This window comes from Nycticebus coucang, chromosome 10 (genome assembly GCF_027406575.1).
Source record: "Nycticebus coucang isolate mNycCou1 chromosome 10, mNycCou1.pri, whole genome shotgun sequence".
Lineage (NCBI taxonomy): Eukaryota > Metazoa > Chordata > Mammalia > Primates > Lorisidae > Nycticebus > Nycticebus coucang.
In genome coordinates, this window is record NC_069789.1 from 17,082,825 (window position 1) to 17,110,031 (window position 27,207).

At 44.8% G+C, this 27,207-nt stretch overlaps 1 protein-coding gene across 1 annotated transcript in view; it reads left to right on the forward strand.

Moving 5' to 3' along the window:
• The window catches only part of LOC128597423 (disrupted in schizophrenia 1 protein-like), a 284,982-nt gene that overhangs the window by 94,633 nt on the left and 163,142 nt on the right, over window positions 1-27,207 (forward strand). Inside the window, exon 3 of the mRNA XM_053607790.1 lies at window positions 16,696-17,684. Within this exon, the coding sequence (XP_053463765.1) occupies window positions 16,696-17,684 (989 nt within the window). The remainder of the gene's footprint in view (window positions 1-16,695; window positions 17,685-27,207) is intronic.

Sequence of the window (27,207 nt, forward strand, 5' to 3'; positions counted from 1 at the left end):
AGAGACTCTGTGCCTTGTGAATCCACTTCGTCACTTTCGGGGATACCTATAAGATGAATATTGATTTTCTTTGAAATTTCCCAGAGCTCTCTGAGAGAGTGATCTAGTTTTGCCCTCCATTTCTCATCCTCTTTGAGAGTTTCGGAGCATTTGAAAACTCTGTGTTCAATGTCAGAAATCCTTTCTTCTGCTTGCTCCATTCTGTTACTGAGGGATTCTACTGTGTTTCTCAGATCTTTGAGGGATGCAACTTCTTGTTTCAATGTGTCAAAATCTTTGGTCATTTGGTCTTTGAATTTGTTGAATTCTTGAGATATCTTTAGGGTTACTGCTTGGAGTTCTAATTCAATCTTATTTGCTATCCAGAATCTGAATTCGATTTCTGACATCTCAGCTATTTGTTCATGCATGGGATCTTGTGCTTTGTCTGCCCCATTGATCCTTGGGGGAGTTGATCTACTCTGATTATTCATATTGCCAGAGTTTTTCTGTTGATTTGGCCTCATGTTTGCTTTTCACTGTTGCCTCTGGCTGTCCTCAGAGTTGGGGAGGTGTCTCTCCAAGATTAGATCCCAGCGGGATCACTCTATTGTTACTTGATCTTTGTACAGAGTGACCCTGTGTAGTTCCTCTGGGGCTGCTCCAGCTAGGGAGTTTTGGTTGTGGAAGCAGCTGCGGCGTGTGACACATCTGGATCCAGCAATAGGGCAGAAGATGGTGCGCACGGTTCTGGGAGCGCCTGGCCCCCAGTGACTTTGGCACAGGGATTCCAATGCTCCAGCAGTCTCTGGCCAGGAGAAGGGCTCTGTGTAGAGGCAGGGAAGGCTCCAGAGGGCACACAGCTATCAGTATCCTGGCCAGATAAGCGGGCCAGTGTGGAGGCTGGGAGGACACAGGAGGGAGGATGCAGGGTTGCACAGCTCCCGCAGTTCCTGGTCAGGGCATGCAGAGGCCCGGTTGGTGCGGGGTTGTGGCGCAGATCATATGGAGGTCCAGGCAGCACCAAGCACAGGAATTTGAGGTTGCTATGGGCTGTGACACCACGGCACTCTACCCAGGGCAACAGCCCAAGCCTCCAGTGTGCAAAAACCGTCTCCCTCTGCTCCTAAGGGTTAAGGCTATAAGGCAGCTCAGTCCACGCCCTTAGGCTGCTCAATTGCTAGGCTACTAGGTTCTGCCCGCTCCTTGCTCTGGGACTTGGAGAGCAGAGCTTGCCAGGGCAGTTCTCTCACACAATGGCTCCCTGCAGCCCAGTTCAGTTGCTCTGTCTGGGGCCCCAGACAATGCCCAAAGTTCTCCTCACTCCTGCCTAAGCTCTCTCCAAGGCAGTTCAACTGAGTGCCAAGTCCAAAAACACTGAAACAGTTCACAGGTAAGGCTTTTCCGATTTGCAGTCTCACTGTTGCTTGTACTCATGGTTGCCGGTGTGATTAGGTCGATCAAACACACGCAACCACTTGCCAGTTTCTCACTACTTTTGTCCTTCTCTTGGGGTCCAGAAGTCCCTTGCTGACTCCCTGTATCCTTAAAGGGATGATTATAGGCAGATATCACCAGCCAGCGATGTCTGGAGTCTTATCTCCCCAGACTCACCGTGCCCAGTTGCAGGGAAGCTGTTACTCGGTCGACATCTTTAATCCTCTCTATAGTTTCATGTCTTAAGTTTAAATTTTTTATCTAAAAAATTTAGAGAGTCTATCTTAGTTAATGGTGAAAGGTGTGGGTCCAGTTTCAATCTTCTACAGGTTGCCAGCCAGTTCACCCAACACCATTTGTTAAATAGGGAATCTTTTCCCCACAGAATGTTTTTAATTGGCTTGTCAAAGATCAAATAATGGTAAGTAGCTGGATTCATCTCTTGGTTCTTTATTCTGTTCCAGACAACTGCTTCTCTGTTTTTGTGCCAGTACCATGCTGTTTTGATTACTATTGATTTATAGTACAGTCTCAGGTCTGGTAGCGTGATCCTCCTGCTGTGTTTTTATTGCTGAGTAATGTTATGGCTATTCGAGTTTTTTTCGGATTCCATATAAAACAAAGTATTATTTTTGCAAGATCTTTAAAATATGACAATGGAGATTTAATAAGAATTGCATCAAAATTATATATTGTTTTGGGCAGTATAGACATTTTAACAAAGTTGATTCTTCCCAGCTATGAGCATGGTATGTATTTCCATTTGTTAACATCTTCAGCTATTTCTTTCCTTAAAGTTTCATCTTTCTCTTTGTAGAGATATTTCACGTCCTTTGTTAGGTATACTCCTAAATATTTCATCTTCTTTGGCACTACTGTCCAAGGAATAGAGTCCTTGACTGTTTCTTCAGCTTGGATATTGTTGGTATATGTGAAGGCTACAGATTTATGGGTGTTGATTTTGTAGCCTGACACATTGTTGTATTCCTTCATCACTTCTGAAAGTTTTGTAGTAGAATCCCTAGTGTTTTCCAGATATACAATCATATCATCTGCAAAGAGTAAAAGTTTGATCTCTTCTGACCCTATGTGGATACCCTTGGACACCTTTTCTTCCCTAATTGCAATGGCTAAAACTTCCATCACAATGTTAAAGAGCAATGGAGACAATGGGCAACCTTGCCTGGTTCCTGATCTAAGTGGAAATGATTTTAACTCCATTCAATACGATGTTGGCTGTGGGTTTGCTGTAGATGGCCTCTATTAATTTAAGAAATGTCCCTTCTATACCAATTTTCTTAAGTGTTCTGATCATGAAGGGATGCTGGATATTATCAAAAGCTTTTCCTGCATCAATTGGAAGAATCATATGGTCCTTATTTTTTAGTTTATTTATGTGCTGAATTACATTTATAGATTTACATATATTGAACCAGCCTTGAGACCCTGGGATAAATCCCACTTGGTTTTATAAGTGGGTGTATAATGGTGTATAATTTTTTTGATGTGTTGTTGGATTCTGTTTGTTAGGATCTTATTGAGTATTTTAGCATCAAATTCATTAGTGATATTGGTCTATAATTTTCTTTTGTTGTTGGGTCTTTCCCTGGTTTGAGGATCAAGGTGATGTTTGCTTTGTAGAATGTGTTGGGTAATATTCCTTCTTTTTCTATATTTTGGAAGAGGTATAGTAATATAGGTAGTAGTTCTTCTTTAAATGTTTGGTAGAATTCTGACGTAAAGCCATCTGGTCCTGGACTTTTCTTTTTAGGGAGATTTTGTATAGTTGATACAATATCAGAACTTGATATAGGCCTGTTCAACATTTCCACTTCATTCTGGCTAAGTTTTGGTAGGTTGCGTACTTCCAGGTATTGGTCACTTTCTTTCCGATTTTTATATTTCTGAGAGTAGAGTTTCTTGTAGTATTCATTAAGGAATTTTTGAATTTCTGAGGGGTTTGTTGTTATTTCATCATTACCATTTGTAATTGATGAAATTAAAGATTTTACTCTTTTTTTTCCTGGTTAGGTTGGCCAAGGGTTTATCTATTTTATTGATCTTTTTAAAAAACCAAATTTTGGATTTATTAATCAGTTGTATAATTCTTTTTTTTCAATTTCATTTAATTCTGCTCTGATTTTGGTTATTTCTTTTATTCTACTGGGTTTTGGGTTGGAGTGTTGTTCCTTCTCCAATTGTTTGAGATGTCCCAGTAAGTTATTAACTTCATCTCTTTCACTTTTCTTGAGGAAGTCTTGCAGTGCTATAAATTTCCCTCTTAGTACTGCCTTTGCAGTATCCTAGAGGTTCTGGTAATTCATGTCTTGATTGTTGTTTTGTTACAAAAATTTGGTGATTTTCTTCTTAATTTCATCCATAACCCATCAATTCTTCAGCATAAGGTTATTTAGCTTCCATGTTCTTGTATGGGTATACAGGTTCCTGTTGTTATTGAGTTCAACTTTTATTCCATGATGTTCTGAGAAAATGCAAGGAATAAATTCTATTTTTTTTAAATTTGGTGAGGTTGGATTTGTGGCCTAGGTTGTGGTTGATTTTGGAGTATGTACCATGGGCTAATGAGAAGAATGTGTATTCAGTTTTGTTGGGATGAAATGTTCTGTAGATGTCTGTTAAGTCCAGATGTTGAATGTTAAGTTTAAATCTAAAATTTCTGTGCTTAGCTTCTTTTTGGAGGATCTATCCAGCACTGCTAAAGGGGTGTTACAATCTCCAACTACTATGGAACTGGAGGAAATCGAGTTGCTCATGTCTTTTAGAGTTTCTCTTATAAATTGAGGTGTGTTCTGGTTGGGTGCATAAATATTAATAATTGAAATCTCATCATATTGAATATTACCTTTAACAAATATGAAGTTTCCATTCTTATCCTTCCTTATTTTAGTTGCTTTAAAGCCTATTGCATCTGCGTCTGCAAATAGGATTGCAATGCCTGCTTTTTTGTGCTTTCCATTTGTCTGGAGTATGGTTGACCATCCCTTCACCTTCAGTCTAAATTTGTCCTTTAATGTAAGATGCAATTCTTGTATGCAGCATATATCTGGCTTGAGTTTTTGTATCCAGTTAGCCAATCTGTGCCTCTTTAGAGGACAATTTAAACCATTCACATTAATTGAGAATATTAATAAGCATTTCGAGAGTCCAGTGGACATTTTTAATCCTTTTGTGACTATGGAAGTTGAAATTTGATCAAAATTTTCTGGGTGGGTTTACTTTTGTGGTGGAGCATTACGCTGGTATGCAGGATAGGTCTGAGAATATCCTGGAGACCTGGTTTAGTTATGGCAAATTTCTTCAATATGTGAATGTCATTGAAGTATTTAATTTCTCCATCATAAATGAAACTCAGTTTAGCTGGATATAGGATTCTGGGTTGAAAGTTATTTTGTTTTAGGAGATTAAAGGTTGATGACCATCCTCTTCTAGCTTGAAAGTTTTCAGCAGAGAGATCTGCAGTTATTCTAATATTCTTGCCCTTGTAGGTGATGGTTTTCTTTCATCTTTCTGCTTTCAGAATTTTCTCCTTCATATTAACTTTAGTGAAGTTGATTATGATGTGTTCGGGGGATGTCTTATTTGTGTTGAGTCATGCTGGAGTTCTGAAACTGTCTGCTATCTGAATTTCAGAATCTCTTGGCATGTCTGGAAAGTTCTCCTTCATAATCTCATGGAGAGGCGACTCTGTGCCTTGTGAAGCCACTTTGTCACTGTTGGGGATCCCTATGAGATGAATATTGATTTTCTTTGAATTATCCCAGAGCTCTCTGAGAGAGTGATCTGTTTTTGCCCTCCATTTCTCTTCCTCTTTGAGAGTTTGGGAGCGTTCGAAAGCTTTGTCTTCAGTGTCAGAAATCCTTTCTTCTGCTTGCTCCATTCTGTTACTGAGGGATTCTACCATGTTTCTCAGATCTTTGAGGGCTGCAACTTCTTGTCTCAATGTGTCAAAATCTTTGGTCATTTGGCCTTTGAATTCGTTGAATTCTTGAGATATCTTTTGGGTTACTGCTTGGAATTCTAATTCGATCTTATTTGCTATCCAGAATCTGAATTCGATTTCTGACATCTCAGCTATTTGTTTGTGCATGGGATCTTGTGCTGTGTCTGCCCCATTGATCCTTGGGGGAGTCGATCTACTCTGACTATTCAGATTGCCACGGATTTTCTGTTGATTTGGCCTCATGATTGTTTTTCACCATTGCCTCTGGCCATCCTGGGGTCTAATTTGGGGGAGGTGTTTCCCCAAGATTATATCCCAGTGGGATCACTCTATTGTTGCTGGATCTTTGTAGGGAGTGGCCCTGTGTAGTTACTCTGGGTCTGCCCCCGTCAGGTATTTCTGGTTGTGGAAGCAGCTCCGGAGTGTGACAAATCCAGATCCAGCAACAGGGCGGGAGGTGGTGTACTCGGTTCTGGGAGTGTCTGGCACACAGTGACTTGGCACAGAAAGCTCAAGGCTCCAGCAGTCTCTGGCCTGGAGAAGGGCTCTGCGCAGAGGGAGGGAGGGCTCCAGAGGGCACGCGGCTACCAGAGTCCCTGGCCAGATGAGCATGCCAGTGTGGAGGCAGGGAGGGTATCGGAGGGAGAACGTGGGGTTGCGCGGCTTCTGCAGTTCCTGGTCAGGGCATGTGGAGGTCCGATGGGTGCGGGTCGTGGGTTGGGGTTCATGGAGCAGCTCTTATGGCGGTCTGGGTGGCGCCAAGCCCCGGAGTTTGATGTTGATATGAGCTGTGATGCCATGGCATTCTACCCAGGGCAACAGCCCGAGGCTCCAGTGTGCCAAAACCGGTCTCACTCTGCTCCTGGGGGCAGCTTAAAGCTGTAAGGCAGCTCACTCCCAGCCTTTAGGCTGCTCAGTCACTGCGTTACTAGCTCCTACCCGATCCTTGCTCTGCAACCGCAAGGGCGGGGCTTGCTGTGGCAGTTCTCTCACAATGGCTCCCTGTGGCCCACAGCTGAACACTTTTAGCTCCGTCCAGCTCAGCAGCTCAGTCTGGGGCCCTAGACAATGCCCAAAGTTCTCCACACTCTTGCTCAAGCTCTCCCCAAAGGCAGTTCAACTGAGTGCCAAGTCCAAAAACACCGAAACAGTTCACAGGTAAGGCCTTTCCAGTTTGCAGTCTCACTGCTGCTTGTACTTACGGCTGCTGGCAGGATTAGGTCGCTCGGACACATGCAACCTCTTGCCAGTTTTCCACTGTTTTTGTCCTCCTCTTGGGGTCCAGAAGTCCCTTGCTGACTCCCTGTATCCTCAAAGGGATGATAATAGGCAGATCCCACCAGCCAGAGATGCCTGGAGTCTTCCCAGACTCACCATACCCTGTTGCAGGGAGGCTGTTACTCAGCCGCCATCTTGGATTGTCTCCACTGATTTCTTTCTTATTTCCTTGTACCAACACGCCATGTTTCAATACTGAAATGTAGAAAAAAAATATTGAATTTCCCCTTGGTTTCTAGGAGAACCACAGTGCAGGACATTTGCAGTGATTCTATAATTGTATCATTTTTAAGGTCAGGTATTTTAAGCAGCAAATACCTTTGATGTGGTCTTAAATTCTGAGTAATAAAAATTTAGTAGTAAGTAGGGACTTACTCAAAATATGCTTCAGTTTCCAGGGTACTACTTATGTGTGAAATGCTGACAATTTGGGATTATTTTTTTAATAAATACATCTCAAAGTTGGCATGCAAAGTGGGACATTCAGGAAACCATGAAAATAAGCCCACACATAAAATATGGCATTAAAAAGGTAACTGTGAACTTTACAGATGGACTAGCATGAAAAAAGCCATCTTTTGTTAGGGTGGATATAAGAGCTTGCAGGTCTTTGCTGCAAATAACAAGAGCAGAAACTGAAGTTGTTTAGAAATAATAGCTACTAGAAGGCTCCTTCTGGTTCATCCATATTTTATTAGGGCAGCAGTTAAAAAATTCATTAGAGACACCCATCTGTAGCTAGCAGCACTCTCGAGGGAGGTTCAGATGGTGATCAGATTTCTGAGTAGCACTTTAAGTGAAAAGAAAAAGACAATCATTTACAAGAATTAATAGCACAATGGAAAGAGGCTGCTTGATAGATTTCCGAGTCTACACTTCCATGTGGCTTATAAATCTCTTGCTACTGAATTCCTCAACCACCTGCTCTGGTTGGGGGAAGGAGATCCAGACATAAAAAGAAGGAAAAGCAGGTCACAGAAAATTGGATCAGCAAGTCGGGATGTTTTGGTCAATGGAGAGCTTAGGTGGAGTGTCCTCATGACCCCCTGCTGTGTGCGTGCGTGCCTATGTGTGGGCATGCGTGCGTAGATCATATCAGTCCCCAAGAGCCTCATGAGTACAGACAGAGACTGCTCTGGCTTACACTTGCCTTGAACTCTGCCCTCCTGGTGATCAAGCCCAGGTGCCTTTTCTTCCCGAGGAAATCTGAGTCTTCATTGTTTGAAGGTGGCACTAGTTAGTGAATGGTGATGGAGGGCAGGAGAACTCCCCTCTCTACCTTCCTAGGTTCCATAGCTGGGTCTGTGAAGTTTACAATCAGCAGATTAACAGGAGAAAAGCCATATGCAGCTATTGATTTTTAATATTACCTGCACGTAAAAAAATGGTGAGTAACCTCCCAAAGTGGTGAGAGTTGAAAGCTCAGATACCCTCTTCACAAGGAAAGGGGGAGGCTGTAGGTGACTTAGTAGAGAGGAAAGAATTTTTAGGAATAGCTTCTAAGAACAGTAAATGGGAGATGGAGCTTGTCACAAAGTTCTTCTGGGTGTGGTATCTCTTCTCCTGTCGTTGGAGTCCATCCTCCCTGGTTGATGAAACTCCCAGGGAAGGGGCTCATGACAGTTGAATTCCTTTTAGAGTTATCTGTCTTTAGTTAGTTAAAGGACCTCACAGAAAGCCTCTTTCAGCATTTGCTGTCTTTCAAGTGCCTTCAGCTCAAAATAATCAATGTGCCAAACAAAGCACTTATTTTAGGGTGGCCCAATTCAGTTTCCTTTGTAACTATGTGCCAAGCATGGTATAGAGTGGTTAAATTCATAATCTTGTCTAACCTCCCAGCAATTCTGTGAAGTCGAGTCCCACTTTACAGACAAGATAATGGAAGCAACAGAGACTTGAGTTACTGTGGCTGCGTTCACTCAGAAGCACAGAGGGAGATGTTAAACTCAGGCGGTCTGCCTTGAACCCTTTACTGCTGCAATGTACAGGTCCATAAATCATGTGTAGAGTGTGTGTGTGTGTGTGTGTGTGTGCACTTGTACACGTGTAATTTGAGTTTTTTAGATAAGCGTTTTCTTTTGGAGTGATTCATAGAAAAGCTGGAAAGATAGTATAGTATTCCCTTCCCCCAGCTTCCTCTAATGCTAATAGCTATGCATATAACCATCACACATGTATTAAGATTTAAAAATTAACACTGGTTCAATGAACTAAGCTACAGATTTTACTCTGATTTCACCAGTATCCTTTTCCTGTTCGGATCAAATGCAGGATTCCATGATGAAAGTTGTACACATTGTTTCCAGCCCTCACTGAAGAGGGCTGCATGTGGAACTGCTGGCTGGCCCAGTTTTGCCCTCCACTGAGTGGGGCAGTGAGACGGCGCCAGACGGTTGATGTCTCCCTGCACTTTCCTCACGGGAGGTCTTGTTGTGGGGCCCACAACTCCTAGCAGAAGCCCCATCTAAGGTAGAAGATTTAGAACAGAAGTATGGAAACAGTTTTTAATTATAGACCACACTTTGTCCACATGTAGCAGTTAGTAGCTGTAGCCACATTTCAAGAAACAAGAAAAGGATGGAGGAGAGAGAAGATTCTGCAAAGAGACGACGCTCCAGCATCATGAATGTTAAGTTTGCGATGCATTTGATTTCCAAGTGTACTAGGATATTAAATAGGACTTCCCCTTAAAACAGAGTTTCCAGTCCTCGTTGCCCCCTGGAATCACCTGTGGATCTTCAAGGAACACCAGTGCCAGAATCTCACCTCTTGATGCTGTGACTCCATCACTCTCCATGTGGCCTGGACATTAAAAGATACCCTGATGATCCTAATGCCACTGCCCCCAAAGTCTCAGTGTTTCAGATGAGGACAATGGATGACAAGTGTCCATACACTCAGCAGAACGGTGCTGGACCATCTGGGATGCGTGGAACACATCTGACATTCCACAGCCAGCACCTCCTGGAATCCCAGTATGGTTTTTGTGGGTGGTTTCTGGTCACTTTTTCCCCAGAATCTTCTTCATCTAGGATCTATCCTCCTTTTTCTTCATCTCTCTCTCTCTTTTGAGACAGTGTCTCATTCTGTCACTCAAGCTGGAATGCAATGGTGTCATGGCTCACTGCAACCTCAAACTCTTAGGCTTACGTTATCCTCCTGCGTCACCCTCCCGAATAGCTGGGACTTTGGGGTGCACACCATCACACTTGGCTAATATTTTTTAGTTGTGTTTTTTCACTGTGTTACCCAGCTGTTCTCAAACTCCTGGCCTCAAGTAATCTTCCTGCCAAGGCCTCCCACAGTGCTCGGATTACAGGTGTGAGCCAACATGCCTGGCCCTCACCTCTCTTTCCCAGCTGGCCTCATAGCTTTTTCCAGCTTCACTGCTTGCATGCTGCATCTTCCGACTCTGTTTCCTCCAGCACAGGCCCTGCCTCAGCCCTTTTCTTGGGCTGCCACCTGTAAGACCTCCTGGGTCTGTCCCAGCCTGCAGCATGTCCCACCCTCCACAGCTGCCTAGTTGTGCCCAAGCCCCAGCTGTTCTGAAGTTCTTTGAGCTGGCTGCACTTGATGCTGCCCTTCACACTTCATTCCTGTGGGCTTGCTGTTCCCTCCACAGGCAATGACCCTTCTCTGCTTTTTGTCCCTGGGAGGCTGTGCTTCCTGTCCTCTTTCCTGGTCTCCTGCAGGGGACTTGCTCTCAGCCTAGTTCATACCTGCCTGTTGACATGTCTGTCTTCTCCATGGGGCTATGAGCTTCTTCAGGGCAGAGACCATGACTTTGAAAAATTATTATTCCTATAATTAATTTATTTTTATTTAATTTTTATTTATTTTATTTTTTGCAGTTTTTTTTTTTTTTTTTTGGCTGGGGCTGGGTTGAACCCACCACCTCCGGCATATGGGGCCAGTGCCAATTAATTTATTTTTAGAGATGGGATCTTGTTATGTTGCCCAAGCTGGAGTGCAGTGGTTATTCACAGGTGTGATCATGGTGCTCTGCAGCCTTGAACTCCCAGGCTCAAGTGATCTTCTTGCCTTAATCACTTATCCAACTGGAAGTACGGGCAGGTGCCACCACATCCAGTTTGTTGAAAGATTATTCTCAAATATTTGATAGTTATAAAAATTTTATTTATATACAATGGAATCTCCATAATCAATTACCATAGTCAATTACCTTCCTACATTGATCATCTCCTTAAGTTGACCTAATGTTCATAGACCAGACATGCACCACATGTACATATCAGTACAGTAGGCCTAGTTCCTTATGTTGACCACCTCCTTAAGTTGACCAGCTGCTTGGATGGTCAACTTATACAGAGGCTCTATTGTATGTTTACTATATAATTATATGTAAGTTTTACATGTTTAAAAATAATATAATTAGTACTTATATGACCACCACTTGGCTTAAGAAATGGACTGTTGACCTCAAATTGCTATGTAATTACACGTTTTCATGTACAGTTTAAGAATAATACAATAAGCACCTGTGTCAGTATCAGCTGGCTTATAAACGGAACATTATCCTTGAGGCCCCTTGCATTCCCCCTCCGCCGCTCTCTACCTGTTAAAACCAAGGTGTGCTGTGTTTAATCCTTCTTTTGCTGTTCTTGTATATGTGTATTTATCCTTTTAGTCTGGGAGGCTGTTATAAGGAAGTGATGTCTGCAGCTCAGGAGGCAAAGCTCTAGCTTTTACGTGACCAGGAGGCTGACAGAAAAACAGCGCTTTGCTTTTCACCAACTCCTGGCTGCCCACGGAACTGCGGCATCTGTGTCTGTGGTCCGCTCTGCTTTGAAGGTTACTGAAATGCTTGATCAGGGTAAAGTGGCTCTGCTCACCAAGAACAGCTGGTGAATAATCATGCCTAGGAAAACAATCCGCCTTTCAAAGAGATGGATAGTATCAGTGTGTGAGTGGGAGATGGCAGCAGGCCCAGGGCAAGAATCTGGCAGTTACTTTGTTGACCTGCTCTGTTGGCAGATTTTGAGTAGGAAAGATGGCTCTGGTTGTGTAGAATTCTTTCTCTCTCTCTGTACCCATCTTTATATCTGTATCTTTCTGTGTGTGTATGTATGTGTGTGTGTATAAACATACACACATTTGTACACATTTGTATTTTTATGTTGCACATACATACACAGTGTTTCTTCATGTACATTGACCGTGCTATTGAAAGTGTACTTTCTGCCAGACATGGTGGTTCACACCTATAATCCCAGCACTCTGGGAGCGTGAGGAGGGTGTATTGCTTGAGCTTAGGAGTTTGAGAGCAGCTTGAACAAGAGTAAGACCTGTCTCTACCAAAAATAGAAAAACTAGCCAGGCATTGTGGTTGGCATCTGTAGTCCCAGCTACTCAGGAGGCTGAGGCAAGAGGATTGCTCAAACTCAAGTTTGAGGTGGCTATGAGGTATGACATCACGGGGCACTCTACCCAGGGTGACAGAGTGAGCCTCTGTCTCACAAAAGAAAAAGAAAGAAAAAAGAAAGAAAATATAGAGTACTTTCTGTTGGACTTCCAATTTTAGGCCAGACTTAGGCTTAGGTTGTTGAATTAATTAATGAATTCATAGAGACAAAAAGTAGAATGGTGGTTACTTGGGGATTAGTATTTAATGGGTATAAAGTTTCAGTTTGAGAAGATGGAGATGGAGGTGGACAGTCGTGATGGTCGTTGTGTAACATTGTGAATGTGCTTAATGCCACACAACTATACCCTTAAATGTGGCAGAAATGGTAGATTTTATGCTATGTATATGTTACCACAATTTTAAAAAAAGTAAAAAAAGTAGGGAAAATCCGTGGAAACCTATGGGAATAGCAGGGAAGGTACATTCCAAACCCACATACATCCCTGAATGTCATATATTATGAGTTAGCAAAGTAGGGATTCATCAGATGTTAGTCTGATACGTGTTTGTGTACATTTCTGGGAATAAAGAAAGGAGAATGGGATAATTCCACTTCTGTCTCAGTTCTAGAACCCTCCTTTTGTTACCTGCTCTATGGCTCAAATGAGTATGTGGGTGTTTGCAAATATGGACAAGACTTAGTAGGCCTGCTGTTCTGCTTAGTATTTTGGTGCAGCCTTATTAATAGGAGAGAGTAGGATGGGGCCTCTGGATATTGCCCTCAGCTTCTTTTGCTTCTGGGTTTAAACTGAGTAACTCATGAAATGTATTTGCACTGGAACTGACTTGCAGTATTAATTTTCACAAAAGGCAAAACCCCTTTTTGTTTCTGGTAGAAATTAAAGATGTCTTTGTGACAGCCTTCACTTCTTTCTCATCAAAGGTGGGCATCATCTTGCCCCTTTAGTCTCACGAAGTGGTTTTCAGGGCGACACATGAATTGGAACCCAGGAGTCTTCTCTGCTTTGCTGCAGGCCTATGAACCATCCGGTTAACCAAGCGAGCTCACCGAGTTACACCACCAGTTTAATTTCAGGTTGAATTCTCCTTCCACCATGACTGAAATAACACATCCCATTGCTCTAACAGTTGTATGTGTGACTGACATCGTAAGCAGTTGGGGGCAGGTAATGTCTCGTCCATGAGGAATTGTGTGGCTGAAATGGACTGCATGGTTAGAATGGAAAAACAATAAAAGTTGGTTTATTCCACCCCAGGATGTGCCTTGCTCACTTGATGCTTATCACAGTGTCCCAGAGGCACCTCAGAATTTTTCTGTGCTCTCAGAATTACTGAAAAAAGATGAACTTGTGGTCAGTGTGGTGTTTGTGTGTTGGTGCGTATTGCTGGAGTCAGATTCTTCACAAACAAGTTAATCCACAGGGGTGTGTGTGTTCTTTATGGTTCTGAGTCTTTGGTTAACCCGAACATCTTAAGATCTGATGCTCCAGCCATGCTAAACAGGATTAAATTTCCTTCCACTAAAAGAATATATTCATTTATGCTTCCACTCTACATTTACATCAAGTCTTTATACTCTTGTTCTTCTCTTGCTGTTCAGTTCCTTCTCAGGAGTAGCCTCCTACTCCCAGCATTTTTCCTTTAGGAGGCCAAATTTTTTCCCCACAGAATCTTAAAATCAGTGAGGTATAGGACAGCCATGTGGTTTGGTAGGATCTGGGGCAGGATAACTTAAGCAGGAATTGATTTCTGGTCACAGGAGATGCCATAACCATCCTCAAAATATAAAAAAAAAAAAAAGGGAGAGAGAAGAAAAAAGAGTAGGAAAAATGGGCTTTGGTTATGAGAAATCGGGGTCTTTCTCAAGATTATAGGTCAGGTCTCTCCTAGCACATACCGGAAGTGCCCTCCAAATTGGCTATGCTCCAGCCTCTGCCCTCTGAGATTAGCATTAGTTGTGTGTGGCAGTCTCTGCCTCTCGGGTTGTCTACTGGGAAGGCCTCTGTGTTGGGCAAACACTTCTCTCATGTCTGGTTTTCTGGGCTTATTCAGTTCACCAGAGCCCCCACGGGAGCACAGGCTCCCACTGGGCTGCCTCTCCGTGCGGCCACTGGACCTGGCTTAGGGGATTTCAGAACCCTTGGTTGAGTGGTTTTAGAAAAGCTGCTCAGGCCAAAAGTGCCCTCAGGCTTTGAAAATACATGAAATTTCAAACAAATTATTTTCTACTTAGCCTTGTTCTTTTAACTTTGGAAGTGTTATTGGGGTCACTGGTACTTGGATTAAAAAAAATAGTTAAAATTTTTTTTAAGCCAAAAGACAATCAGTAATAGGACTCATTTTCAAGATATGAAATTATCGACTTGTTTTCCTTTGTCAATTGAAGCCAGAATTCAATGTTCTGACTTCCTTTTGGATTTCTTATTCTTTAGAAAATGTTTTGCTGGTTTTTCTTTTCTTTTTTTTTTTTTTTAATTAAGTCAAATACACATAGATCATGAATACATTCATGCATATGTGGGGTACAATGTGCTGATTTTTTTTTAATACAATCTGACGTGGTTAGATCAAACCAATCAACATAGCTTTCACCTCATTTACTTGATTATTATGCCAGACCTCTATGTTCTACACTGACAGATTTGACTTTGCTGGTTTTTCAATGGATGTGAGTGTCAGTCCTTCTCAGCCTGCCTCGGCACCCCACCCGCAACCTGCTTTTCTTGCAGGTCAGGCCCAGATCCTGCAGGTGCAGGGAGCTTCGTGTCCTGAGATGATGAAATCCCCAGGGGAAAGGTCGGGGCTCCTGTTGGACTAGATCACAAGGCAACCTAATTTGTCCTGTTAATGATCCTATACATTTCCATCATATCCTTTTCTCCTGGTTCCAACTTTACGTGGTTTCTGTCTCAAAGAAAGAAGAAAAATCAGTGTGTCTTCTGCCTTGCTGTCATTTTAAGCTATCACCCTGAGACATACTTGGAGGCAAAGGGAATAGAACGGCACGTGCTTTGCAATCAGACAAGCCTCAGTTCAGATCTGGGAGTTCTGGGGCAAATTAAAGCCTTCTGAGCTTTAATTTTATTATTTATAAAATGAGAATGTACCGCTCTCCCAGCATTATGGAGTTAAATGCCTCCCCCTTCCTTTACTCTGATTTTCTCTGCCACCCCTTGGTAGGCCCTCTTCCATTCCTCCTTTCTCTGCAGGCTTCTGGAATTCTATGAACACTGGGTGGCACTGGCGCTTCTGGCAAGAACAGATTGCTGGGTGAGCACATCTTAGGTCTGCTGTCCTTAGCTGCTCAAAGTCAGGACACAGGTGGCTGTAGGTCATTGTGCTCATTTCTCCAGGGAAATGCCACCCCCAGTTCCCCAGGGACTAGTATGTGCCAAGCTCATAGCTCCAGGGGATCCTGGAGTGTGATCAGTGTCTAGTGATCTGATCCCTGCTTACCACAACAAGGATTCCAGGACCGTATACTGTGTGTGTTTTGGGTGGCAAAGCAGGATGTGTGGGCTTGGAGTGAAGCTTTGTTCCACTTCCTGCCACAGGCTGTGGTCTAATGCTGCCTGGCTTTATTTTTATGCCTGATTTATGGTGTGGCAGGGCCCTTAGGGTAAGATCACCGTGTGGGTTCATAGAATCAGTGGACTTTGGCTTAATCACTTGGCCCCTTGCAGGGGTCAATTCTGAATCTCAGAATTCAGGGGAAGGCTATAATTCTTGGTCACTTGGTAGGGAACAAGTGAAATCTCTGTAGACAAAAACACAGTATGAGCAGCTAAGTGCTATGCAGTGCAAAAATAATAGCTTGTTTGTATCACACTGACTGTGCCAGGTGCTGTTTTCCTGTAGTAACTCACTTAGCTTAATGCTCACCATAATCCTGTGGGACAGGTATGTTCATAGTGCCATTTTACTGATGAGGAAACCAAGGCACAGAGAGGTTACGAAACTTGTGGAAAGTCACACAGCCAGAAAGTGGTACAATTGGGGTTGAACTGGGCAATGAAGTGTTAGAATTTTATGTTGTTCCTTTTCCTATAGCATAGCGAGGAAGGGAACTCAGCCCCTGGTTTGGAGAACATCAGGCAGGCCTCCTGTAATGCACTGTGTGAGATGAAATGATGGTCCTACATCATGCTATATAGCCAGCCGTCCACTGTCCACAGCAACAGATGGGGCGTGCTGGGACGTGGGTAGCAGATAATGAAAACTCACGTGTTGTGCAATGGGTGGCTGGAATGATGATTAGATCTCATTTGGGGAGCACTCTGGCATCCTGGTTTCAAATCAAGTACTTTCCAGACCCACCCCAGGATGAAAGTGCTGATGCACCATAATAGACCAACAGGCAGGATGCTGGAGGGGTCAGGAGCGCCAGGGTTGTGCTTCCAGTGTTCATGCTGACTTGCTGGCGTAACGTTCAGCAGTGCCAGCTGCTCTGCTAACAGAGGAGTCCAGATGCTGTGTTGATTTCGGCACGTTCAAGGCAAACACTTCCTGAGGATTGTCAGGACTTTCATATTGGGCTGGTCTCGGGGCCACTGAGCCAGCAGACTGATGACCTTTTAACCTAGGGATGTTCTCTCCATGCAGTGCCAGCGGATTCTGAGATTGGCATGTTTATGGTGCCTTTTTCTCTTCTCAGGCAGCCCGGATCGCATACCACCTGCAGTGTCCTTCCGGAGGCGGCTGGCACGGAGGCCTGGCTACATGAGAAGCTCAACTGGGCCCAGGATCAGGTTCCCTTCCCCAGCAGTGGGCATGTTGCCCCAAGTCCCAGCAGGGGTGCGTGGGGAGGAGTCACACTATTCTCAGTCCAGGGTTGGACAGTGTGGCCTTGACCTGGGAGGCCGGTGTTCAGGTCTCTTGGTCAGGAACACAGTAGTGCCTACTGTGACCTCTGTGGGCCACCCAGGCCTGGCTCTGACCTCTGTGAGAGGAACCTCAGCAGGCTTTGGGATTCAGCTCAGAGGTGGCACTAGACTGCCTTCAGGCCCTGGGGACGCTGGGTGTCAGCAAGAGTTTTCATCCATGGACAGTTGTGAGGCCCCAGCTGCTGGCCGGGCTGCAGCCTGTGGTGAAGGAGTGATTGGCGCCCGGGCAACAGGCTCTCTGGCACTAACAGAGTTGAGCAGCAACAGCTGTGGCCTTGGAAGTGGCCCCTCAGCCCTCTCAGCCCTTCCTGGCTCTCACGAAGCCTTTACCTCAAGCTTTAGCTTCATTCGGCTTTCCCTGGGCTCTGCCAAGGAACGTGGGGAAGCAGAAGGCTGTCCGCCATCCAGAGAAGCTGAGCACCCTCGTCAGAGCCCCCAGGACATGGGCACCAGAGCTGCTGGCTTCTTGGACAGGCCCCGTGAGGACCCTGCACATGACTTTCCGCCCTTCCATCTCTCCACTACTTTGGGCTCTGCAGACTCTGCCTGGGATGCGCCAAGCAGCCCCAGGCCAGAATGTGGGGTGCTTTCTTCCCTGGTTGTGGACAGCAGTTCCTCCTGTGCCTTGGACCCCCTGTTGGCCGGTGGTGCTGGTGATGAGGGCGGCAGCTGGGGGGATGCCTGTCACCAGCACACCCTGTTCAGGACGTGGGAACCTGTGCTGCGCGGCTGCCTGCTGAGCAATCGCAGACAGCTGAAGGTCAGTGTCCTCTCTTCCTCAGATGGTGGGGTGGGTAGAGGGCAGGAAAGGGGGTGTTGGGCTTGACCGACGCCCTTGGAGGCTGCAGCAGCTCCTTTGTGGCCAGCCGCACTTCCGTGTTCTTGAGTTTGAACCCGAGTCTGCTCTCCTTTCCATCTTCCCTGCTGCTCAGGTGCTCACCTGTGCTCTCTACCAGGCTCCTTGGCATCCCACTGGCCAGCTGGGTTGAGGCTGGTGTGCTGGGCTGGGCTCTGCTTTGAAACAGGAAACTAGGGGCAGGGGTGATAGAGCTGGCTGATGTGTGGAAGGGGCTGAGAGGTATGAAAATGGGGTGCCCTACCTTGGGGTGATCCTGTCCTCATCTGTGCTTGCTTCACTCTCCATCCTGCTGCTGTGGGAGCTGCCCTCTAAAGGGGCAAGAGACTTCGTTTCTGGCCATTAAACCTCTGGCCCTCAGTCTCGTTTAGAGATAACCACACCTCATAGGATTGTTCTGAGGCTCACACGAGAAGGTACGTTCTTTGGAAATTAGGACTCACTGGGTACATGCAAGCTTTCTAGGGCCTTAGACGTTGTTGTCCATCCATTTTTCTGAGAAGTTGGCATGGCTTTTCTGCCCCCCACAAAAAAACTAGCTAGAAATACTCAGTGCCTGGCCTGCTGAAAGGCTGTCGTAATTGTAGGGTGTATGTACATGTGTTTGTGTGTGTTTGCACGTGTGTGTGTGCGTGCATATGTGCATGCCTACGTACATGGGAGTACAGAAGTGGAGCGCTCACTCACCAGGCATTTGGGACACGCAAAGGAGGGCCTTCCTGTTCATTCCTGCAGTTGCGTCTTATCACTTTCAGTTCTTCACCTGCAGCCGGACGTTCCTAGCCTCATGCCTGTAGGCCCTGTGTTGGCCCTTAGGGACTGCAGCCCAGTGATCTGATTTATGGTTAAGGGAGAGAATGAAGTCAGAGCAGAGAGGCAGGCCTTTATTCTGGGTGATGAGTGGAAGCCGCAAGTTAGACGTGTCCAGTACTGAGGCCATTTTCTTTCCCTGTTCTGAAGAGCCTCACACAAGCCACAGCCATCTTTCACAGCTCCCTTACCCCCATCCCCATATCAGGTCTCAGCCCCGTCACAAACCTGCCTCATGGCCGTGGCCACTGCCTTGTCTCACGTCCATGTGTCTCTCACCTGAGTTTTACAAGAAATTCTACACCATGGCCTTCCTTTGGTGTTTCTCTTCTCCAGTTTGTTCTTGGCAAGGCCAGCAGGATTATCTGAAGCACTAGTGAGACAGTGTTACTCCTCGATGGTTCATTTTGGTTTTAGGCTCTCCTCTAGGTTCCGCGCCCTGACAATCGAGCCCTTGTCGGGTCTGCTCTTGCTGCCCCAGCACCTCACTCCTGTTGGCCTCAGCCATGTGCTGGCTTGGGCCCTGGCTCAGTTTTCCCTCTGCCTGGAGTGACTTTCCTATACTTTTCTACCTGCTGAGCTCCTACTCACTTCATTGGCAAGTGCCTAAAGCCATTTCTTTGTGAGACATTTCCTAAGAGATAGGGTCTCACTCTGTTGCCTTAGCTGGAGTGTAGTGACACAATCATAGCTCACTGCAGCCTCAGACTCCTGGGCTCAAATGATCCTCCTGCTTCAGCTTGCAAAATAGCTGGGACTACAGGCACGTGCCACCATGCTGCGATGATTTTTCTCCTCCTTTTCCTTCTCCTTTTTTTTTTTTTTTTTGGTAGAGACTGGGTCTCATCGTCTTGTCAAGGCTGGTCTCAAACTTATGGCCTCAAACAGTCCTTCCACTTGGCCTCCCAAAGGGCTGGGATTCTTTTAATAATAAAAACGTATATTGTGGGTCCAACCTCTTCATGCAGCCATGAACCATGGGTCACTTCTCTCAGACATTTTCAGATGCCTGATGCCTAGCACACTTTTGGCCTTCACCAGGTGTTTAACTTTTTAGTGAACTAATTAATCTTGTTAAGATGGGCCAAAGATACCTAAGTAGCAGGTCTCCTGGATTGCTGTGCAAGTCAGATGAAGAGAACGGGAGAGGCAGCTACACAAAGGACAGAGGCACCCAGTGGAGGCTGACATGATATTTTTCCAATTCTAAATGTCAATTTTCAACTCTGAATTTCAGAGATTAAAAAAAAAAATCTTGGCAACATATCTGCATCTCTCTATATCAAAAATTTAAGTGTGGACTCAAGTGAGGCAAAAATTAGAATACTGTTATGAAGGCCAGCTCCCCTCCCTCCCAAATAACCAAACAGAAACATACCCTGGTGACAATCTTGCCACAGGCCACAAGACTCGGCCCTCTGGCTTCGGGTAGCATGGGTAGTTTCTTCCTTCTTTTTGACTCTTTATACTGGGATGTAGATCATGTCTCTCCGAGAACGAAGAGTTCTGGATAAACTGGAATCTGTCCAACCCCGAGTAGATGTAGCTCTCTTGGGGCCCAGCCATGCCTGGGGCTCATGCACCATGCCCAGACCAGAGGCTGCAGGATTTACCTGGGAGCTGAGATTCCCAGACATGTCGCTTAACTCACTTTTTGAAGTTCATGTGTTTTAGTGTTGAAAGAAACAAAGCCAGCCTTAAGTATATCCCCTCTTCTCTTGCATTGCTCAACTCAACTTTTAAAAGCAAACAACTGGTAAAACCGAATAGAAAGTTACTCCTGGGAAAGAGAGGCAAGGTGACCATGCATGGCTGTTGGTATACCTGCACCATAGATCCTGCAGCACTGGAATTCTCGAGGAGGGCCCTGTGGCCTGTGGGGTTCTGCTGGGCCGGGTCAGCTGACCCACAGAGCTTTGAGCATGGAGGGTTAGAGGCATCACCTGCATGTTAGCCTGCCATGTTCCTTTCCCGGCTTTGTGACCCTAGGTGATGCCCTTCATTTTTCTGTGATCAAGTATAGATGGAGAAAAGAAGCTAACACCTGCTTTATCTGTACAGAATGGAGACAGCAAGCTAGTACTTGCTGGATCTGTCTAGAATGGAGACAGAGAGTTAGTACCTGCCTCATCTGTCTAGAATGGGGACAGCGAGCTAGTACCTGCCTCATCTGTCTAGAATGGGGACAGCGAGCTAGTTCCTGCCTCATCTGTACAGAAAGGAAACAGTGAGCTAGTACCTGCTTCATCTTTACAGATGGAGACAGCAAGCTAGTACCTGCCTCATCTGTCTAGAATGGGGACAGCGAGTTAGTTCCTGCCCCATCTGTCTAGAATGGAGACAGCGAGCTAGTACCTGCCTCATCTGTCTAGAATGGGGACAGCGAGCTAGTTCCTGCCTCATCTGTACAGAAAGGAAACAGTGAGCTAGTACCTGCTTCATCTTTACAGATGGAGACAGCGAGCTAGTACCTGCCTCATCTGTCTAGAATGGGGACAGCGAACTAGTTCCTGCCCCATCTGTCTAGAATGGAGACAGCGAGCTAGTACCTGCTTCATCTGTACAGAATGGAGACAGTGAGCTAGAACCTGCTTCATCTGTCTAGAATGGAGACAGAGAGCTAGTACCTGCCTCATCTGTCTAGAATGGGGACAGTGAGCTAGATCCTGCCCCATCTGTCTAGATGGAGACAGCGAGCTAGAACCTGCTTCATCTGTACAGAATGGAGACAGTGAGCTAGTATTTGCCTCATCTGTCTAGAACGGGGACAGCAAGGTAATACCTGCCTCATCTGTACAGAATGGAGACAGCGAGCTAGAACCTGCTTCATCTGTACAGAATGGAGACAGTGAGCTAATACCTGCTTCATCTGTACAGAATGGAGACAGTGAGCTAGTATCTGCCTCATCTGTCTAGAACGGGGACAGCAAGGTAATACCTGCCTCATCTGTACAGAATGGAGACAGCGAGCTAGAACCTGCTTCATCTGTACAGAATGGAGACAGTGAGCTAATACCTGCTTCATCTGTACAGAATGGAGACAGTGAGCTAGTACCTGCCTCATTGTACAGAATGGGGACAGTGAGCTAGAACCTGCTTCATCTGTACAGAATGGAGACAGTGAGCTAGTACCTGCCTCATCTGTCTAGAATGGGGACAGCGAGCTAGTTCCTGCCTCATCTGTACAGAATGGAAACAGTGAGCTAGTACCTGCTTCATCTTTACAGATGGAGACAGCGAGCTAGTACCTGCCTCATCTGTCTAGAATGGGGACAGCGAGCTAGTTCCTGCCCCATCTGTATAGATTGGAGACAGTGAGCTAGAACCTGCCTCATCTGTCTAGAATGGAGACAGTGAGCTAGTACCTGCCTCATCTGTCTAGAATGGGGACAGCGAGCTAGTTCCTGCCCCATCTGTATAGATTGGAGACAGTGAGCTAGAACCTGCCTCATCTGTCTAGAATGGAGACAGCGAGCTAGTACCTGCCTCATCTGTCTAGAATGGGGACAGCGAGCTAGTACCTGCCCCATTTGTCTAGAATGGAGACAGCGAGCTAGTACCTGCCTCATCTGTCTAGAATGGAGACAGCAAGCTAGTACCTGCCTCATCTGTCTAGAATGGAGACAGTGAGCTAGTACCTGCCTCATCTGTCTAGAATGGGGACAGCGAGCTATACCTGCCTCATCTGTCTAGAATGGGGACAGCGAGCTAGTACTTGCCTCATCTGTCTAGAATGGGGACAGCGAGCTAGTACCTGCCTCATCTGTCTAGAATGGGGACAGCGAGCTAGTTCTTGCCTCTTCTGTCTAGAATGGGGACAGCGAGCTAGTTCCTGCCCCATCTGTCTAGAATGGAGACAGCGAGCTAGTTCCTGCCCCATCTGTCTAGAATGGAGACAGCGAGCTAGTTCCTGCCCCATCTGTCTAGAATGGAGACAGTGAGCTAGTACCTGCTTCATCTTTACAGATGGAGACAGCGAGCTAGTACCTGCCTCATCTGTCTAGAATGGGAACAGCGAGCTAGTTCCTGCCCCATCTGTATAGAATGGAGACAGCGAGCTGGAACCTGCCTCATCTGTCTAGAATGGAGACAGCGAGCTAGTACCTGCCTCATCTGTCTAGAATGGAGACAGCGAGCTAGTACCTGCCTCATCTGTCTAGAATGGAGACAGCGAGCTAGTACCTGCCTCATCTGTCTAGAATGGGGACAGTGAGCTAGTTCCTGCCTCATCTGTCTAGAATGGGGACAGCGAGCTAGTTCCTGCCCCATCTGTCTAGAATGGAGACAGCGAGCTAGTTCCTGCCCCATCTGTCTAGAATGGAGACAGTGAGCTAGAACCTGCTTCATCTGTACAGAATGGAGACAGTGAGCTAGTGCCTGCTTCATCTTTACAGATGGAGACAGCAAGCTAGTACCTGCTTCATCTGTACAGAACGGAGACAGCGAGGTAATATCTGCTTCATTCGATCTAGGTTGAATGTGTTGACAAGTGCACAGTGCTATAGCCAGGTCTGGCTCCAAGCAAGTGCCCTGAACATTGCCCATTTTTACCACTAGGGAATGAGCTCCTGTTAAGAATCTGAGACAAAGATCTCCCTTCTGCCCATAGGTGAGAGTAAACTCATATCTTGTCTCAAATGACAGGATGTAGACACGGTGTATTTGTAGTTTAAGTATTGTTGTCTCTGGTAGTGTAACACCTGGGTAAGGAAACATCACTGTCCTTGGTTATAGTCATATGCCACATGACGTTTTAGTCAACACTGGAGGGCATACATGAAGGTCACACATATGCAGTAGGCCATTACTGTTCCTATGTTATGTTTAGATACACAAAGCTGTACCATTGTGTCACAGTTGCTACAGTATTCGATAAGGTACTGCAGAGTTATCTAGGCCAGGAGCAGGAGGCTATTCCACACAGCCCCAGTGTGTAGGCTCTCCCTTGTCGGTTTGTGTGACCCTCCACATGTGTGATGTTCACACAGAGACAGAATCACCTAATGACATACATCTTAGAACATGTTCCCATTGTCATGTGATGCATGACTGTATTTGAATATCTATCAGGTAGAAGAAGAATTAATTTTAGTTACAGTAGTAGGAATGATAGGAAGAGGTCTGCCCAGGTAAAGGACTTATAGGAAGACAGATTTTGCTTTATCTGGAGCAATAACTTTCTGACCATGGGAGTTGTCCACAATGAGGCAGGTGCGTGGGGGGACTGTTTTTCTTACCATGTTTGTGCAGATGCCTGAGATTGCTCATTTGGGCTTCTTGTGAGGCTCTCAGGACTAGGAAGAGGTTGAGTCGTGGATCTTCAGAAGAAAAGGATGCTAGTATTTGGGGGCCTTTTGGACAGGCCTTTTGGGCCTTAACCTCTTTACCCATCTATTAAGTAAACATGTTCATCTGAGGAATTTAAGTTTCAACTCCTTTAAAAATATGGTTGATGCTCAGTTGTTATATATTTATAAGTGTAAATTGGTCTACTTGCTAAAATTTATTGATAATTCAGAAATCAATCACAGCATAATGCTGAAAGGCTGCCTAATGTCCCTAAGTGCTTTGGAGACTGTGTTGGTTGGGATAGTAACACACAGCGGCACTATGTCAGAGGCTCCCTGGAACAAAATTGTGTTTCTTTCTTATGCTTGAAGTTCCATAGAAGTTTCTGGGAGCTGTGCTCCATAGAGACCCTAGAGAACCTGTGCCATCTGCGGTACAAGCCTTAGTCAATGGCACAAGGACGAGAACACTAGGGAGTCCTCAAGAGCAATGGAAGGCTCTAGAGCAGAAGTGACATGGGCCTCTTCCACTCACACCCCGTTAAAGGGAGCAAAGGGGAGGAATACTTCCATGTGGCCAGAGTAGCGGAGAACCAAAGAAGGTGAGCTCAGCATTTTCTAATGGGTACAAAGTAGCCTTTGCCCTCCAAGTGGTCAAGGTTAAATGATGTGCACGAACAAAACAAACCGAACCAAAAAGATATCTGTGATATGGTGTGATCACCACTGAGATGATTTCTTTTTTTAAATTTCAGATTAATATTTTGGTACAAAAGATTAGGTTACGATGTTTGTGTTTGTTAGGTAAAGTACCTGCTGTAATTGTGTCCTGCCCCCAAGACGTGTGTCATATACCCTTACATTGTGCCCATTAAGTGGGGGCTCACTCATTCCCTTCCATCCTCTCCTCTCACCCCTCCCTTGTCTGCCTTCCCCTCGACTTGAATTAAATTGAGTTTTTCTCTTGTGGGGGTGTGTATTAGTTCATCTACTGGCTATATATCAGTATTGAGTACATTGGATACTTGCTTTTCTAGTGTTGTGATACTTTACTAAGAAGTATGTTTCAACTCTATTCAGATTAATAGAAAAGATGTAAAGTCTTCATCTTTTTATGTTTGAATAGTATTCCATGGTATATATGTACCACAGCTTGTTAATCCATTCCTGGGTTGATGGGCATTTTGGTTATTTCCACATCTTGGCGATTGTAAATTGAGCTGTGTTAAACAATCTAGTGCAAATGTCCTTATGATAAAATAATTTTTTTTTTCTTCTGGGTAGATACCTAGTAATAGGATTGAGGGGTCAAACGAAGGTCTGCTTTGAGTTCTTTGAAGATTCTCCATAGTTCTTTCCAAAGAGTCTGTGTTAGTTTGTGGTCCCACCAACAGTGTAAAAGTGTTTCCTTCTCTCCACTAAGATAATTTCTTAAAACTCCATTCTTCCAGTGGCTCAGTCCAAAAACCTTGGCATCATCCTGGCTCCTCTTTCTCATACCCCCTTGTGATTTGTCTGCAAATCCTGTTGGCTCTATCTTCAACCGGCTCTGTTCTGAATATATCCAGAGTCACATCTCACCATCTTTACTGCTCCACTGCACTCCCTATGACCCAAATTCCATCGTCTCCTTCCTGGTTTCTCTCCTTTTGCCCTTGCCCACAGTTGCCAGAATGAAACTATTAAAACACAAATCAGATTATGTGCTGTTTTGTCCTCAAACCCTCCAGTGGATCGTTGTGAATTTCAGAGTAAAATGAGAGCTTTTGAATGGCCTTGACATCTCTTCCTGACTCATTCCTCACTGTTTTCCTCACCTCATCTGAAATTCTCTCCAATCACTCCACTCCAGGCACAGTGGTGGTTTTGATTTCACTTGCTTTTCACTTCACTTTCACTTCTTACTTCCACACCAGAGATACTTCTGCCCAGAGCTTTTGTACTGGCTCTTTTCTTTGTGAGAATGTTTTTTTTCCCTTACTGCTTTGGAATATTTGCTTATATGTCACTTTCTCAATGAGATCATGTTTAAGATGGCAACACTCATCCTCTTGATCTCCCTTACATGGGTCTACTTTTTCCTTTTTTTCATAGTACTAATCTCTTTCTAGGGTACCATAAAACTTACTTAAAGTTGACCCTTGGACAACAGAGGTTTGAACTGTGTGGGTTCACTTACAGGTCGATTTTATTCTGTCTCTGCCACTCCTGAGGCAGCAAGACCAACCCTTCCTCTTCCTCCTCCTCCTCTTCCTCCTCCTACTCAGTGTGAAGATGACAGAGTTGAAGATCTTTATGATGATCCATATCCACTGAATGACTAGGAAATCTATTTTCTCTTCCCTGTGATTCCTTTAATAACATTTTCCTTTCTTTAGCTTACTTTATTTTAAGAATACAGTATAGAATACATATGAAATATACAAAATACTTGTTAATGTCTGTTATGTTGTTGGTAAGGCTTTGGTCAACAGTAAACTATTGGTCATTAAGCTTTTGGGAGTCAAAAGTTGTCTGTGGATTTTTAACTGTGGCAGAAGAGGTCAGTGCTCCTACCTTCATGTTGGTCAAGGATCAATTGTATAAGTTTCTTGCATAGAATGTAAGTATAGAGGGCTAGAATTTTGTGATGTATCCTCTGCACCTCAAAGAGTGCCGGGCACCTGAGAGTAACTTAGTAGATATTTGTTGAATGGATCTATGAGTAGAAGCAAGTATAGGTCACAGTGGGAGAGAAGGATGTTTAACACAGACTTGGGTAGACAACACCTGAGCTGGGTGTTGAAGGAAACGTAGGTGTGAACCAGGCAAAGAACAGGAGGAAGGTGAGCCCAAATTCATTCCCTCACAGGCTAAGCATCCATCTTTAGGAAATTGCTGGCTCTCCAGTAGAGAAAAATAATGGTGGCAGGTGAGCATATTGGTAATGCACAGATAAGTCATTTAGTCTGTGTGCAGGTTAAATACTACCGTGCCTTTTCCTATAATGGAAAATGTCTAAACCTTAGGAATCTCTGAGGTGTCTTGTGAGAGCCTTCCTGTCATTTTTACCCAGCTTCAAGGTTAGCCTGCTGAGCCCAAGTCCATGCTCTTCTTCTCTTGGTATCTCTCCTGATTTCGGTGTGTTTACCTTCATACTTCCAATGTGCTTTTTAGAACAGAGACTATTTGGTCAGGAAATTCATATTCCTTCTCCTTATGCATTTCTTCAGGCAGATAAGGGCACACTGTAATGGTTTTGTTGAAAATAACATTCTAAGTTTTTCAGCGGATTTTATGCTCAAATTATACTTCTTTATATAACCTTTTTTTTGGGGGGGGATGAATGC